The sequence below is a fragment of the Lentinus tigrinus genome (genome assembly GCF_003813185.1).
Source record: "Lentinus tigrinus ALCF2SS1-7 unplaced genomic scaffold L226scaffold_9, whole genome shotgun sequence".
NCBI lineage: Eukaryota > Fungi > Basidiomycota > Agaricomycetes > Polyporales > Polyporaceae > Lentinus > Lentinus tigrinus.
Window position 1 is genome coordinate 792,677 of NW_027137918.1, and position 14,352 is coordinate 807,028.

Consider the following 14,352-nt stretch of genomic DNA (forward strand, 5'->3'; position numbering starts at 1 on the left):
GGTATTCACAATTTTTTCGCCCAATACATAGCAGGGACAGCCAGCAGCTGCAGGTTCAGTCAAGTCTCGGCGGTGGCTGTCCGCAAAGTAGACAGGCGCCGTCCTCTTAAGCGGCAATTCGAACAATCACGAACTTGAACTCGCTCCCCCAGCCACCTCAACAACCATCTCATTTCCTGCCGTAGAGTGGCCTCATTCCGTCCCAGGATGAGTTTCCGAACCAGATCCTGCACATATCAGGACCCCAAGGAGGTGGCTGTCTTGCGCTCAAGTTCATGCAGTCTTACGGTGTCCTCCTACGAGCCCCCGGTAGCCAACGACGCAATCGATCTCAACTTTCTCCAGAACCACCTCAAAGCAGCTCCGGCAATCTCAGTTACCCCGGATCTCAAGGAACTGTTGAGCGATGTCTGCAAGGCCGAGAACGAGTTTTCCATGCACAAGCCAGCCGGCGAGGCCTTGATAATTATCAGCAGGAAGTTCTTCGGTACGTCGATCTACTGTCTCTGTATCCCATTGCTAATCACCACTTCCTGTTAGGCCTCATCGACGGGACCCGTCTGAAGACCAAGCTGCTTAACAGGCACAAGTATCTGTGTGGTAAGCTCGACTCTCCCCTCGCCTTCATTGAGCACCTTTCCCCGCCTTCCAACTTCGACATCGATAATGAACGAGATGCGCCGGCCCTTGTGGCCGTGTTCAACCCAACGGAATTTACCCGAGAGAAGAATGGCAAGTACAAGGGGGTCCCTCACCATCGAGTCGTCAGCTTCGTCGAGGCCACGTCGAAGCGACAGGGCGGTGGTCGCGCTCAGGCTGCGAGCTATGCGTATCGCCATCTGCAAGCCCGTCCAGACCACCCTATGGTCTACTGCCTCGTCATCAAGCCACAATGGTATCAGGTGCTTCTCTCTTCCCCGAGTGGCATAGTTGCTTCTGCACAGACTTCCTGGGACAACCTCGACCTCCTCCTTGCGTACGTCTACTCCCACTACGATCCCCGGGACGACCACTTCCTGGACGACGACACGTTACGCTGGATCGCTCCCGCAGTCCCTAAAGCAGCGCCTTCTTGGGAAATCACGTTCCAGGGCAAGGTCTATGAAGGAGATGTCATCTTTCGTGGCAAACCGTGGGGTCGACGCACTACGGTCTTCCGTGCGACTAAGAGCGTCGGTCAGTTCATCTTCAAGGAACAGTATCGCCACGAGAAGCGCCGGTTCAAGGAGGAAGAGGTGCTCGAGCATATCCATGCCGACGGGGATATACCTGGTGTTGTACGTCTCAAAGCCTGGGAGAACGTTCACACTGGCGGCAAGCTTCTCCACATCGGATCTGGCGATGGCATTCGGACCAAGCGGCGGCTTGCCTTCTACGACGATGGCGAGCACCTTCGGAACGCGAAGTCAGTCAACGACTTGCTGAAGGCAATCTATGATGTACTAGAAGGTGAGCTCCCGTTCCGCGTGTATTCTTTGGAGGTAGCTGATTCCTGTATCTAGTTCACCGTACCATCTATCTCCGGCGGCACGTCCTACATCGCGACATGAGCTTATACAACATTCTCATATACCCACGTTGGGCGAATGTGGAGGGGAGGAATGTCTCCAAGGACACTCCCCCTTTCATCAAGGACGTTCTTGACGAGTTCCTTCGGTGGGTTCCATGATCAGTGGCTGCAGATCTACATTGCTCATCTTCCTGTAGACCGCTCGAGGATCGTACCGCCGACTGTCTAATGATCGACACGGACAATGCGGCAATCTTGGATACGAAGAATGTGGACGAAGATAGTGATCTCTTACATCGTACGGTACGAGCTTCCGTTAGTCATCGCCTTCAAGTCCTGAACCTCGACTTAGGGAACACCAATGTACATCGCTCGAAGCGTGTGCCTAGGGCGGCTGCAACGCAACATGCTCAGCCTCACAGGCGTAGCGATGCCTACTCTGACAGATGAAGCGAAGCGCCTGTACGTGAAGGCATATGGACAGCACCGCTACGATCAATTCACGGACAAGAACCCCGATACTTTCCGTGGCGGTAAACCTCCAAAGAGGTGGCCCAATCCCCTTCCTCCCTTCGTTCACCGCCCATGCCACGATGCCGAATCAATATTCTGGACCATGCTTGCCGCTCTACTCCGTGTCCAGCCGAAGTCAGCTGCATTGGAGCCATATGCACACCCACTGGTTGCCGAGCTGTGGGCGACTCTCTACGCGCACAAGATTCCTGACAAACCACAATTCTATCGCGACAATCGCAACGCTCTCCTCATGACGGTAGACGAAGACTGGGTGGATTACTTCTTCCCGGAGATGCGCGATGTCGCTCTTCTACTCTTCGATATCAGCCGGCACATCGCACCGGAGTACGAGCTCTGGACCCCCAAGCCTCCGGATGATCATCTTCACGAGGCCATGCAGCGTCTCATACTCCAGTACCTCGTCGACCACCGCGATCAGCCCATTCCTTTAGACCCAGATAATCTGCGACCGACCGGTACTGAAGCTCGACCTTTTGAGGATAAGAACAAGACAGAGGACACGGTCATGTCTACCCAGGACCCTGACAACGGGACATGCGGTACTGGGTCGGGCCCGAGCGCACAGAAGACCAGCTCATCCAAGGCGAAGAGAACTAGGACGAGCAGTTCCAAGTCTCCCGTGGTCAGGCACACGGGCGAGCGAACCTCGGCAACTTCAAAGTCTGCGACGCTTATTGTGGTTGACCCGAAGCGCAAGCGTGCTAGTACTACTAGTCCGGGCGGCCGACGCAGCAAGCGTATCAAAGCCATGTCGGACTCGGTGATAATTGAGGACTGCGAGAAGCATGAGGACTGAAGGGGCCCCTCCTACCTGCATGTTGGACTAGCATGATCACGACTTCTACCCTTTTCTATCTCACTGATTATTATCATCACTTCCCTCCCCCGTTATGCTTCCACGCTTGTCGTTGAGGGCAAAGTATGATATTTACCGACATCGCGTACCCTACACTCGTTCGATAGACTCACCGTGACTTTATATCGCTCCGTTATTCCGTATGATCTGGAGCTGCTTCACGCTATTATGTCACGTCGTAAGTCTTTCATAACTTATAGAGTAGTCTATTCGTGCATTTTGTACCGCTGCAAGGTGATAGTCGGAGCAAGCAGCCATCATGAGCGTGGGACCCGTATGACACTCGGGCGTCAGTCCGAACAATCACTACTTCTTCCGACTCGGGGCCTTGGGGTTGTTTTTTGTTCGTAAGTTACCATCATGGAGACATCCTTCGGCCTATTGTCTGGAGTCGAAAAGGGTTGTCTTGGACTTGGGAGACTCTGATGCTGTGGTGTAAGTCCGACGTCGTCTAACGTAGCAGCCATCCACCAAGTCCGGTAAACCACCATCTTCTTCCGCTACCACCATGTCCTGTCCGGTTTACTGGCCCACCGAGCGATACTTCGACCCTATCGGAAATACCTCTGCGGTCTCTCTCACGAGAGACTTATCTCCTGAGGTTGACGCGGATGTCCTACTCCTCAACTGCAATGACTGTCGGAATGTGCTATTCACAGTGTTCTGCGAGCAACCGAACAGTAAGCTACGGATCGGCTTCACTCACATGTCCTCGTACTGACGAAGAAATGGTTATTAGCAGAGAGGAAACTTGACTTCACATGTTCCGATGTTGATCCAGCCATCTTAGGTATGGTACCTCCATGCCACCACTGCTATGTCCTAAGTTACTCACCGGCACCGTAATCCAGCGAGAGCGCTCATCCTCCTTACAATGGCTATCGACGGCACGCCACACGAGAAGATATGGAACATATTCTACCACATCTACCTGGATGCGGACTCCTTGGCCACCCTAGTGGCTCACTGTCGCAACCTCGTAGCCGCCACCCAGTCTGTCGACGAGTGGGCCAAATCCATCTACAGCTCTGTCGTGAGGTTTGGGTCCGTATTCACGCTGTCGGAGGTACACCGCCTCCTCTCGTTGTATGCGGATTCCGATATCACTGGTCCTCGGGATGGCACCGGGGAAGGTCCCGTGCGACACCGGACTGTAGAGATGCTAGAGGACTACGATCACTCTTCGGCCCGATCGGCAGGACCGATGCAAAAGTATGCTGAAGGAGTCTTTCAAGAAGCCCATGATGTGTACTGCAACACCGGAACGACCTTCACAGAAGATGGGGATCGAGAATCCGCTGTACACCAAAATCCCACTTTCTACCACTCGAGGCACGGACCCGACTCGGTCGTCCACGTATGCAACGACCCGCTGGCTCCCTTCCATACCGCTCCCATTTTCGGCAATACAGAGCCTAGCTGTGTATCTGTCGCTGATGTCGTTGGCGCCGCGCGGCGCGAGTTCAGCGTCTGGTGCCGGTCCTTCCGGGGTGCTGCAGCCAAGATTGGCAGTCTGTTGACCGTGAGGTTCCTTCTCGGAGACCCACTCGCAGTTGCTCGTACTTTCGAGTACTTCAATCGATGGAGGACACGCACCGCTCCCATACCTGTCGTGCCCTGGAGTGCTCAGGCCATCGAACTCAGTGCTGAAGAGTACGAGCAGGACCTCGCCCCGGCCACATTCAACGTCATCGACACCTCCACGCTCTGGGACACCATCGGTGGCATGTTCAACGTTCTCCCTACTGTCACCCCTATTCTCTCTACGTCGACAGAGTCAGACAGTGTACTCTACACAGAGTCATACGTCCGTTGGTACGACAATCCCAAGACAGGTCTTGCCGGATATCGCTTTGAGCTTTTCACGGAGACCGCTTTGTGGATAGATCTATGCCCTGTCGACTTCCTTGGGGGGTTCTCCCCAAGATTCAACATTGAAGAACGCTTGCCAGGCGAGATTGTATCTCGTACACGGCGGCACGATGTCCTCGTCTGGAAGCGACCATGCTCGGGCGATACCATTGCTCTCAAGCATCCCACCCCAGAACTCGCATTCGAAGACCATGAGCAACTTGCTTACCTCCTGCACGAGGTGTACTACGCCTTGTATGGCGATGCGGAATGGACACGTAATCTCCGAGCGGCTACAGACGTCTGGCACAGAGGGCTCGAGCACCCAAATCACTTCTACTACACGAGGGAGTCGTTCGTCTGTCTACTCAAGTGCGTCCGAGAACGCTTCCGTCTCTCAGTGCCGGAGTGGAACCACATCATGGAGATGTTCCTCAAGTTCAACTGGGAGAAGACTGAGCAGCCGATGGAGTCGAACGAACATATGTGCGACAGGGAATTCCGTGCGCAGCTGTTTCTTCACGGCATATACACTTCCGCAGGCATGGATACTCCGACGAAGCCTGTCACAGGACGTCTCTCGCTGTGGTCCGATGTCCCTTCGCTCGTGCGCATCTATCTGGTCGTACCACGCGCCGAGGTCGGCTTCAGCCTGCATGACACTGCACACCGTCGCGGAACATCCGCGCTGGCCATCTCCCTGGAAGGAAGCAATATTCGTGGGTTGTATCAGTGTCTGCGTCCGTTCTTCGGCTCGGTGACCGACGAAGGAACTGAGGCATATCCCGCCTTGCGCTTGGAAGAAGATCCTCTGGGGATGCGTGGGACGTCTGACTTCGTGGTCTCGTTCGTTGTCGATACGGCTTCTCTTTGCGAAGGCGAAGTTACTCCTGAGCAAACAGCCATCGAGATCGAGCTCTTTGTCTTCACCTCCCTTGAGGACCGTGCAATAATCCTCCCCGAACATCCAGTCCACCGGTTCGTCATCTATCATACGACACTTGAAGATCGAACCTCTGTCTTCCTTGCTCCGGAACCTTTCCTGCCTTCTGTCGACTACAGCACAGACCCGCGCACATGGCCATGTCCCCGAATAGGATTATCTCCATCGCTGCATATGCCGATAGGGGAACAAGGCGTTGTGCAGTTACTCCGGATCGAGGACGAAGTCGACGGTTACAATGCCAACCGCTTCCGTGTAGCCCTTACAGTCCACAACGTCCATATTGCGACACTTCTGCGCGACCATGGGAAGGACCTGCTCAAGATCGAGCTTGTATCGCCTCACACCATGCGCATGACTTTAGCAGAGGCCGATCTATCACAGGACATCATATATCCTTTGCCAGTGATGCGCTCCAAGCCTATGAGCTTGAATCTGGAGGTTGCAAGCACTGGCCAGGTCTCTATCGAGGTACGTGTAGCGCAACATCTTGCCTGTCTGTCGAGCTTAACCTAGCCCACTCAGGTGATTGTCCGAGCAGCAAGTGGCGCGCTTGAAGCCGAAGGATTCATGCTCAACGCTACGCCAGTAGGCTTGAGGGGCGACATCATCTGTCCCTGGGACATCCATCGTGTCAACCTCGACCGCATGCCGGCCGTGAACCTTCGCTCACCCAAACTTGATCAATGGCTACAGGAGCATCTGCGGACCCAAATTTCCGTTATGGAGGCTATGGCGAGCGCGACGGGCAATCAATACAACATGTATGGACTCAAAGTGTGGCGGCTGCCCAAGGAATCCATTACCACCGCATTGTACCGCTGCTTCAGCCCGTCCGCGCCGCTCAATAAGTTTGGAAAACCATTCCGCGTCGTTCGCCTCTGTGAGTCATCCGAGCTCAATCACCCCCTCAGTCCTATCGACACCATCCTCTTCATGACCGGCTTGCGTTACGATCTCACGGCGCACACCGTCGTCGCGGATGCCTACGTGCTCACCGTTGCGCCTCCCCTCACTCGGTCGATCCTCGCCCCGTTGGTTCAGAAGGACGCGCTTTGTCCCGTCCCCTTGTTTGGGGAGGAGCTACGCATGTGGAAGCAGCTCCTTCCCGCACTGGCAGAACGTTGTCGCACGTGGTCGCACGGTCCAAATTGCGAATACAAGGCGACCGGACGCATCCCGCTCGAAACTCGATTGCACGCGGGCGACCCGCTCTGCAGCTGCGGTCGCGGGAAGGACGTCGAGGGCCTGCGCCGTGTCAAGGCCTGGGCGCCGTTCGCGCCGCACGTCACCCGGATCGCGCTGTCTCCGCTGTTCCCCGTGTGGTATCTGGAACCGCTCATGATGAAGTTCCTGCGACGCTCGGGAGGCATGACGTCCAAGTGGACGCTCAAGAAGACGATAGAAATGCCGCCGAAGTGTATTGTCTGCGACAGGGCCATGTATGACTTGAAGAAGTGCGCGCGCTGTCAGAAAGATACTTACTGCTCTGAGAAGTGCCAGCGGCAGGACTGGTCGAGACATAAGAAGAATTGTATAGGTTTGATCAAGCAGTGAGAACATGGAGTCGGCTGTTCTCACTTACCATATCATCGTCGCATCCACCTTGTAACATGTATCATGGTCAGTGAGTCGTAGCATTTCATGTAAGCATCATCTTTCTAGAATTGATTGTACTGCTCTGCACCGGCCATGCAAGGGAGGCTGTCGAAAGCCCAGCGCGGGAGGAAGATTCTAGGCAGGAAGGGCCCCGGCCAAAAGTACATAGTGACGTGCCATCTTAGACCCTCTGACTCGTTAACAGTTACGCTGAACAGAACAGCCGACGAGAAACGCCAGAACAGAGGACGACCGAGCAACCACGGGTAACGGGGGTCCGCTTGCACGCGGAAGGACGATGGAAGTAAGCGATGAAGTGACAAAGTTTCCGCAGCGTTCCCCCCACTGCTCCTCTGAGTGTGTACATAGTCGCGCATGTCATTCTTGTGTACCAAGAATACATGGCCGAATTCATCGCTTGGCGACAACAGTGATACTAATACAACACTGGTAGAACGAAGTAATCGATAGCAAGGGACAACTGCTGAGAGGAGGGGGTGTAGACGAAATGAGACAGTGCACTGCACGAGAACGAAAGAAGTTGGGAGACAAACGAGGCGCGGAAAGGAGAGCGGGGGGGTCAATGCATCAGATAACCCTTCGTCTTCTTCCCATGCTTCTCCGCGCACCGCCGGATATGGCGCACGCACGCCGACTCGCGCCACTCATTCTGCAGGCCACACAGCGGGCACCGGTACGCGACCTTGATATGCACGTTCAGCAGGTGCCTCCCGACGCTCTCGATCGTCATCGCGCCCCCGGAGCCCTTCCGCGCGGCGTGTCCGTGTTTTTGCTCGTCATCGCTCGCGCACGACTTGCAGCCGGGGATAGGGAGCGGACACCGCGCCTTGCACGATCCCGTGACGAGGCCGCGGCAATTGGGCGTGAGGCAGAGCGCGTCGTGGTGGACGCGCTTGAAATGGCCGCGCCAGGCGGAATCCTTCGCGTCGAGCTCAACGCCGCATCCGGGCATCGGACAGCGAGGGTGGGTGGCAGACTGCACGCGGATGGGCGCGAGGGAGTCGGGAAGAGGGTTATAGGCGACCCGCGCGGTTGCTGGGCGCTTCGTGGGACGGCGGGGAGCGTACTCGGAGCAGTCGGTGGACGCGTCGCTGTCGTCCTCGTAGTCGGAGTCGTCGGCCTTGCGCTTAGACGTCTGTGCAGTCCTATAGTGAGTGAATTCAGCACATCAGATAGTCGTTCACAGTCAAGGAAGGAAGACCGGCTGACCTGGTGGACGTATCCCGGTGCACGGCAGAAGGTTGATTGGTGGAAGGCGAGACGGGCGAGCTCGCGCTCTCTGAAGAGCCATAGCTGTCGCAACCCTCCACCTGAGACTGGAACCACGTCTCCACCATGTTGCAGAGGGCAGCTGGCGAGATGCATGGCTGATCGACCTGAGGCATGGAGGTGGCAGGATTCATCGAGTAGTGGTTGGTAGGAGGATAGAACGCGGGAGCAGGTGGATAAGCCTCGTTGGCGAAGTACACACGCTGGTACGAGTCGACGCAGAACTGATCCTGGTTAAGCCCGTCCAGGAAGAGAGAGTCATAGTCGGCAAACGCGTCGTAGTCGAAGAACGTGAACGGAGCATCCTGAGCAAAGTCCTGCATGAGGCGTGCATCGGTGAACCTGGCCACATGTTAGCCAAAGTCGAGTGGCAGAGTATGTGGCCCATGCTTACCCGGCACCGTCATAGAACGTCTCGGAGTTTAAGGGCATGCAGAAGGCCATGGTGTGGTGGGCGTCTGTGTGGCTAGGTGGCTGCGGGGAGGGGGATGTGTGGTGTCGGTGGACAGGTGCGGGCGAGGAGATCCAAGCGGGGGATGGTTCGACGGGGTCGAATGAAGAGCTCAAAGCTCGCCGTGGCCCACATTTTTAAATGCCTCTGGTCGACAAAGCTGCCACTCGGCGGCGGCGTCTGCAAAGCGTCGGGCGTGCTAGTGATCATGCCGGCAAAGCGACGCTTTCCTTTTAGAGATGCCGGCAAAGCGAAGGGGGGGTCTAGCGTGTGGTTGCGCTTTTCTTCAAGCCCCGACATAAGGCTGGCAAAGCGACGGGCGGCGATTTATTGCGATAGCGCTTTGCAGACGCCCAAGTCGCTTTGCAGACGCCGGGGGAAGCTGCGCCTCGAGGACACGCGTTCTCCTCGCCCGTTCCCTTGGCTCATCCGGGATCCGGGTGGGATATCTGGAGACAGCCTGGGCAACATGTCAGCATGTCATGATGGAGATACGTCGAGAGGAAGGCTCACAATTCGGACGAAACGGTGTAGAGCGCAAAGCGGCCGTTTCCGAATTTTCGCACCCCGCCATCCAGGTGTTCGGGTTGGGAATCGTCTTCATGCCCGCATGTTTACCCATTCTGCGACCGTAGAACAGAGGGGAATAGGAATACAGTCTGACGAGCGTTGGGAGTGGTTAAGCAGGACACACGTTGAAAGCGGTCAGGGAGAGGTTGGCTTCATGGAAGGGAATCCTGAGCTCGGTAACAGCCGACAGGCGTCTTTCGTGCTTCCCTCCCAAAGTGCGGCTGCTTACCGTTTCTTGAATACGAGCTGGTTGCCCTCCTCCTCACCAACAGACGGCATACCGCTGCGTATGTCTATTCCGAATCAATTTGGGAAGTCTGAAAGTTGACTACTGGTTCGTGCGGAGTGGGATACATGCTCACCTTTTCTCCATACAGCCATGCCCGGTCCGGTCGCATTTTTATGAACTCGTCAACAGTACTTTCATCGTGAGTGATGATCATGCAACTCCTTCAGAGGTTGGGGTGCTAAGTATGTGGCTGAAGGATGTAGCGGGAGCGGGACCTCGGTCAGGTTCCACGTCACCACGCTGACGAAACTGCGAGGCCCAGCGTCTAATACCCGTCGGGGTATCGACCACTTGAACTTCACGCTCTCCCTCCCGTTCTCGCCGTCTTGAAACGGCGCAGCGGAGATATCAGTTGGAACATCGATGGCACGTCCGTCCGACAAGAGGAAGCCTCAGACGTATGCCGGCGAGAACGTAGAGTGAGTGGACTATACGCCACCAGTGTTCAAGTTGAACTCTCTTCTTTTGCCCTGACACGTCATACCACATCGCCAGGAAGGAACCGAGCCCTCATTCCAATGGCTCTTCCAGATCCTCAGCGTGAGTTCACTTCGTAATCATGTCGTATTCGCGCTTACTCAGGAGTCGTGCCAGTCCTCGTCCCCTAGGCGCTCGTAAACCCCTGCGGAAGAATGGAAAGGCTACAAGGCGATGGTCGACGCAGTCACAGGGCTTTTGGGACGATGTTGCCACACTGAGATGGGTGGTGTTGCCAAGTAGGTCTAGAAGGTTGCCCGCGTTCGAAGGGTGCATACTCACACCAAGACAGGTTCATCACTCAGGATACTCCTAATCGTCGTCGCCCTTTGGGCGAGCTGGGAGGCTGCTGTGCCATACCTTGCAGGAGACGTACCCAACCCATTTGCACCGCTCATCTTCATTTCCCACTATATACCGACATCCTCCCCGGACGATCCGCGATACCGGAAAGGATACCTCGACCTGGTCTTTATCGCCTTCCACATCGTGTTTTGGTCTTTCGTCCGGCAGAGCATCCTCATCCATCTTCTCAGACCTGTGGCGCTTCACTTCCGGGTTAATAAGGTCAAACTGGTCCGGTTCGGCGAGCAGGGATATGCCATGCTATACTTTGCCGTCATGGCAGCCTGGGGCGTTGTAAGTACAGTTACGGCGTATCTGGTTTGACTTGTTCTCATCCCTCCCGCAGCGCATCATGTCCCAATTGCCGACATGGTGGTATGACACGAAGTATTTCTGGATCGGTCGGTATTCGCAGGCTGTTCCCGGGTGTGCCGGCTTGCTGACGCACTGCAGACTACCCTCACTGGGAGATGAAGCCCGAACTCAAGCGATACTATCTCATGCAGGCGTCATACTGGTGTCACCAGCTCATTATTCTCCTCCTCAAGCTGGAAAAGCCTCGCAAAGACTACTACGAGTTAATAGCACACCACTTGGTGACGCTATGGCTGGTCGGGTGAGCTGCACATACATGTGCGACCGAAACCCCACACTGACGCTGGGCGTGAACAGGTGGAGCTACCTTATCAACCTCACTCTGATTGGGAACGCCGTGTACCTCAGCATGGATCTGCCAGACACCTTCCTTGCGGTAAGACCTACGTTGCGTTCAGTCAGGACTATGCTGACAGCCCTACAGCTCTCAATGCTCTTGAACTACCTCCGGTGGGATAGGCTCAAGGTCGCTGTGTTTGCATTCTTCATCGGCGTCTGGAGGTTCGTCTTACGACCCACGGCTTCTTTGCGATTCCGGTACTGAGGTAGACGCCACACAGTTACTTCCGGCACTGGCTTAACTGGGTCATCCTATACTCGGTGTTGTTCGAGTTCGATCTCATGCCGTATGTACTAACATCTCCCGCGGTCAGCTTCCCGGTACTCAACTTCTCGTTGCAGTGAATCGTCGAAGCGTTGGTCACCTGAGGACGGCGTGTGGATGGTCTGGTGGATGAAGTACCAGGTGTTTGCACCGCTTGTGGCGCTCCAAGGCCTGAACCTCTTCTGGTACTTCTTGATCTTGCGCCTCGCGTACCGGTGTGCTTCCATGTTCCCGCGGTGTAGACGGTACGCTGATTTACGTTCACGCTGCAGCGCTGTCAGAGATATCACAACTACGGACGATCGTTCGGACGTCGAAGACGACGGAGAGGATGACGTGGTCGAGAAGGACGACTGAGGAAGCAAGATACCACTGTCGTGAGTGGGGCGTTGTCGCTACCGCCATCGTGCCTTACGACTACGATAGATCGTCTGAATGACATTCATGTCGCACCCTCTGCATGCTCGTTTCTTCCAATCGCTCTCTGCCACACTGAGATGGCAGGAACTCTCACACTGCACCCGACATATACCAAGACTCCACTTCCGACGGGTATTCTAAGCGCCCGTGGTTAATCTGCGATCGGGAAATACAAGTGCTATCTGCGCAACCACGAGCACCTTGCGCATTAACTTCGGTGATGCCGAGCCGACCCACGGTCAGTGCTGACAGGTCAGAGTAGCACGCCCGAGGCCATCTGAGGTCATTCGTGTCTCGTATGTGCGAGACTCACGGAATGAGCGGAATGGCTGTCTGCAAGAGCGCCGCTGCTAGACAGTGCATGTGTCTCTTGCAGCAATCAACTCACGGTACACATTCCCCATCTACCGCGTATATTCTTCACTATCGCTTTCTCAATACCGCCAACCACGACACCTAGGAGCGAGCACACGAACGGGCACCGCACCTGCACCCCGCACTGAGCTCGGCTACTACCGCCAGCTCGCGCGGCGCTCCGCTGGAGTGCACGTCTCGTCGCTCTGTCTTGCTGCGATGAGCTCCAGTTTTTATTTGTCCTGATACTACGGCAGCATCACTTCTGCTGCATAGGTACCGCGGGGCCCTCAATGTTCTTGAACGCTGATGGGCTGACATAGAGCGACGATCCTCAAGGACCCGATTGTTTGCCCAGAAACTATCGAATAAGACTTGCTAGGATAGATGCAAAAGGGAAATGGGAAGAACAAATTGAACTCATGGGAATGTTTCATGGTAACCAACAGGAGCATTGGATGAGGACGAGGACGAGGATGGCAAGTCTTGGTGAACACTAGAGTAACTGGAGCGCTCGAGAGCTCGGGGAGGAACAACCCGTCACTGTATAGCATCCCAAATGCTTCGACGAGTTACTCGCCCATAACCATATTGGCGGCGCAATTGTAACGGCAGAGGGTGAGAGTCCCTACATAGGATGAAATGTCGTGTCAGAAGCTAGATGTGGGCAGAGCGGCTCACGTACAGATGAGCATCCTCGTCATGATACTCGATGAAATGTGGTTCTGGGCCGTGTGCAGGACGGAACTCGGTCCATGTCGATCCTCCCAATCGGTGGTTTAGGAGCTCGCAGCACTCGAGCAGTGGGAGGTCCTGCAATATACCGATGATCGACGGGCCGATCTCGTCTCTGAGCTTGGCCAACCAGGATTTGAGGGTGGGTACGAAGTTGCAGTAGGGCCCGTGATCGCCGTGCAGGTCGAGGTTGAGGCGGACCGTTCGGAGGGAACGGGCTGCCACCAACAGCTTCGCGATGTGTTCCTGCATCGTAGACAGATATTCAGAAATATGAGAAGGTGATTCCCAGGAATGCATACTCACGTAGTCCACGTGTTCCTCCCTGTCGGCGCGATAGCGGTGAAGTTGCAGATGCTCGAGATGCGGGAAGGCATGGGGGATGTAGCTCAGCAGTTCGTCGTCCGTGACTCCGGGATCTACGAGGTACACGAGCTCGAGGCTAGTTAGCCGAGGCATGTCCATCCGGCGAAGAATCGACAGGCATTCTGCATGTGTCAAGATTGGTGCGGGGGATCTCGTACCGTAGCTGTCGCGATATGTGAGGTTACCGTAGTAGCGGGGCCAGTCGCGAAGCGATAGCTGGCGCAAATCTGAGGCGTCCACGGAGAAGATGTCGTCGTCGGGATCGGGGTATGCGATGGTGAGAGATCGTAAACGGATACTGGCAGGCTGGAAGGGGTCATCGGGGGGTCGACGGCCAAGCATAGGTGCCCGGCGATGCACGGTATCCCTGAGCTGGCGTACTGTGACGGATAAGCTTCGCAGCCGAGGTAACTTGGAGAGGAAGAGGGAAAGGGCTTCCATTTGCGCAACATCCACGTACTCGCCATGGAAAGACAAGCTATGCAGCTTCAACCAGAGGCGCTCCGACATCGAAAGGACCGGGGTGGCTTCCATGGGGAGAGTGAGTTGTTCTACCGTTTCGTTCAATCGTGGCACGAGAACGGACAGAGAGCTCGCTTCACGCGCGAGTGCCGCCCTGAATGCGGCCTCAGGATCAGACCTGAATGCTCTCCCCATCAACTCTTTCCGCCACAGCAGTGTGGTGAACGAGAAGCTGGAAAGATATATGGGCATGGTGGCGATCTCGTCCGCTGGATATGGGTCCGCAGGGAGGTATCGATGGATTGTGTTGAAAGATAA

The 14,352-nt window shown here is 55.6% G+C and overlaps 5 protein-coding genes across 5 annotated transcripts; 3 read left to right on the forward strand and 2 right to left on the reverse strand.

Moving 5' to 3' along the window:
- The first annotated feature begins 191 nt into the window (after positions 1–191).
- Positions 192–3,020, forward strand: L226DRAFT_485108 (uncharacterized protein). Its single transcript, XM_067677090.1, has 5 exons — positions 192–487; positions 541–1,449; positions 1,503–1,656; positions 1,708–1,813; positions 1,863–3,020. The coding sequence occupies exons 1-5, from the start codon at positions 208–210 to the stop codon at positions 2,841–2,843; spliced, it is 2,430 nt and encodes an 809-aa protein (XP_067536585.1). The 5' UTR covers positions 192–207; the 3' UTR covers positions 2,844–3,020.
- A 244-nt stretch (positions 3,021–3,264) lies between these two features.
- On the forward strand, positions 3,265–7,389 carry L226DRAFT_485113 (uncharacterized protein). Its single transcript, XM_067677091.1, has 4 exons — positions 3,265–3,583; positions 3,643–3,693; positions 3,755–6,168; positions 6,223–7,389. Exons 1-4 carry the CDS (start codon positions 3,412–3,414, stop codon positions 7,252–7,254), a joined length of 3,669 nt encoding a protein of 1,222 aa, XP_067536586.1. The 5' UTR covers positions 3,265–3,411; the 3' UTR covers positions 7,255–7,389.
- Positions 7,390–7,624: 235 nt separating this feature from the next.
- L226DRAFT_559845 (uncharacterized protein) lies at positions 7,625–9,472 on the reverse strand. Its single transcript, XM_067683327.1, has 3 exons — positions 8,981–9,472; positions 8,527–8,928; positions 7,625–8,462 (listed from the first exon to the last, which is right to left on the reverse strand). Exons 1-3 carry the CDS (start codon positions 9,028–9,030, stop codon positions 7,877–7,879), a joined length of 1,038 nt encoding a protein of 345 aa, XP_067536587.1. The 5' UTR covers positions 9,031–9,472; the 3' UTR covers positions 7,625–7,876.
- Positions 9,473–9,870: 398 nt separating this feature from the next.
- Positions 9,871–12,305, forward strand: L226DRAFT_485114 (longevity assurance proteins LAG1/LAC1). Its single transcript, XM_067677092.1, has 12 exons — positions 9,871–10,035; positions 10,093–10,315; positions 10,392–10,436; positions 10,491–10,612; positions 10,666–11,012; positions 11,065–11,119; positions 11,172–11,334; positions 11,391–11,469; positions 11,518–11,594; positions 11,654–11,719; positions 11,775–11,912; positions 11,970–12,305. Exons 2-12 carry the CDS (start codon positions 10,260–10,262, stop codon positions 12,052–12,054), a joined length of 1,233 nt encoding a protein of 410 aa, XP_067536588.1. The 5' UTR covers positions 9,871–10,035; positions 10,093–10,259; the 3' UTR covers positions 12,055–12,305.
- An 823-nt stretch (positions 12,306–13,128) lies between these two features.
- On the reverse strand, positions 13,129–14,229 carry L226DRAFT_461353 (uncharacterized protein; the record flags this gene model as incomplete). The annotated part of the gene is made up of 2 exons (XM_067675645.1): positions 13,129–13,452; positions 13,513–14,229. 2 exons carry the CDS (start codon positions 14,227–14,229, stop codon positions 13,129–13,131), a joined length of 1,041 nt encoding a protein of 346 aa, XP_067536589.1.
- Positions 14,230–14,352: the final 123 nt, after the last annotated feature.

Bases quoted from the DNA above. Each gene is read 5' to 3' on its own strand.
- L226DRAFT_485108 (XM_067677090.1), top strand. From the start codon at position 208: ATGAGTTTCCGAACCAGATCCTGCACATATCAGGACCCCAAGGAGGTG. The intron at 1,450-1,502 runs GTGAGCTCCCGT...TCCTGTATCTAG, and splicing joins AATCTATGATGTACTAGAAG to TTCACCGTACCATCTATCTC. The intron at 1,814-1,862 runs GTACGAGCTTCC...ACCTCGACTTAG, and splicing joins GTGATCTCTTACATCGTACG to GGAACACCAATGTACATCGC.
- L226DRAFT_485113 (XM_067677091.1), top strand. From the start codon at position 3,412: ATGTCCTGTCCGGTTTACTGGCCCACCGAGCGATACTTCGACCCTATC. The intron at 3,584-3,642 runs GTAAGCTACGGA...AATGGTTATTAG, and splicing joins GTTCTGCGAGCAACCGAACA to CAGAGAGGAAACTTGACTTC. The intron at 6,169-6,222 runs GTACGTGTAGCG...TAGCCCACTCAG, and splicing joins CTGGCCAGGTCTCTATCGAG to GTGATTGTCCGAGCAGCAAG.
- L226DRAFT_559845 (XM_067683327.1), bottom strand. From the start codon at position 9,030: ATGGCCTTCTGCATGCCCTTAAACTCCGAGACGTTCTATGACGGTGCC. The intron at 8,929-8,980 runs GTAAGCATGGGC...ACATGTGGCCAG, and splicing joins ACGTTCTATGACGGTGCCGG to GTTCACCGATGCACGCCTCA. The intron at 8,463-8,526 runs GTCAGCCGGTCT...CACTCACTATAG, and splicing joins CACCGGGATACGTCCACCAG to GACTGCACAGACGTCTAAGC.
- L226DRAFT_485114 (XM_067677092.1), top strand. From the start codon at position 10,260: ATGGCACGTCCGTCCGACAAGAGGAAGCCTCAGACGTATGCCGGCGAG. The intron at 11,470-11,517 runs GTAAGACCTACG...ACAGCCCTACAG, and splicing joins TGCCAGACACCTTCCTTGCG to CTCTCAATGCTCTTGAACTA. The intron at 11,595-11,653 runs GTTCGTCTTACG...GACGCCACACAG, and splicing joins TTCTTCATCGGCGTCTGGAG to TTACTTCCGGCACTGGCTTA.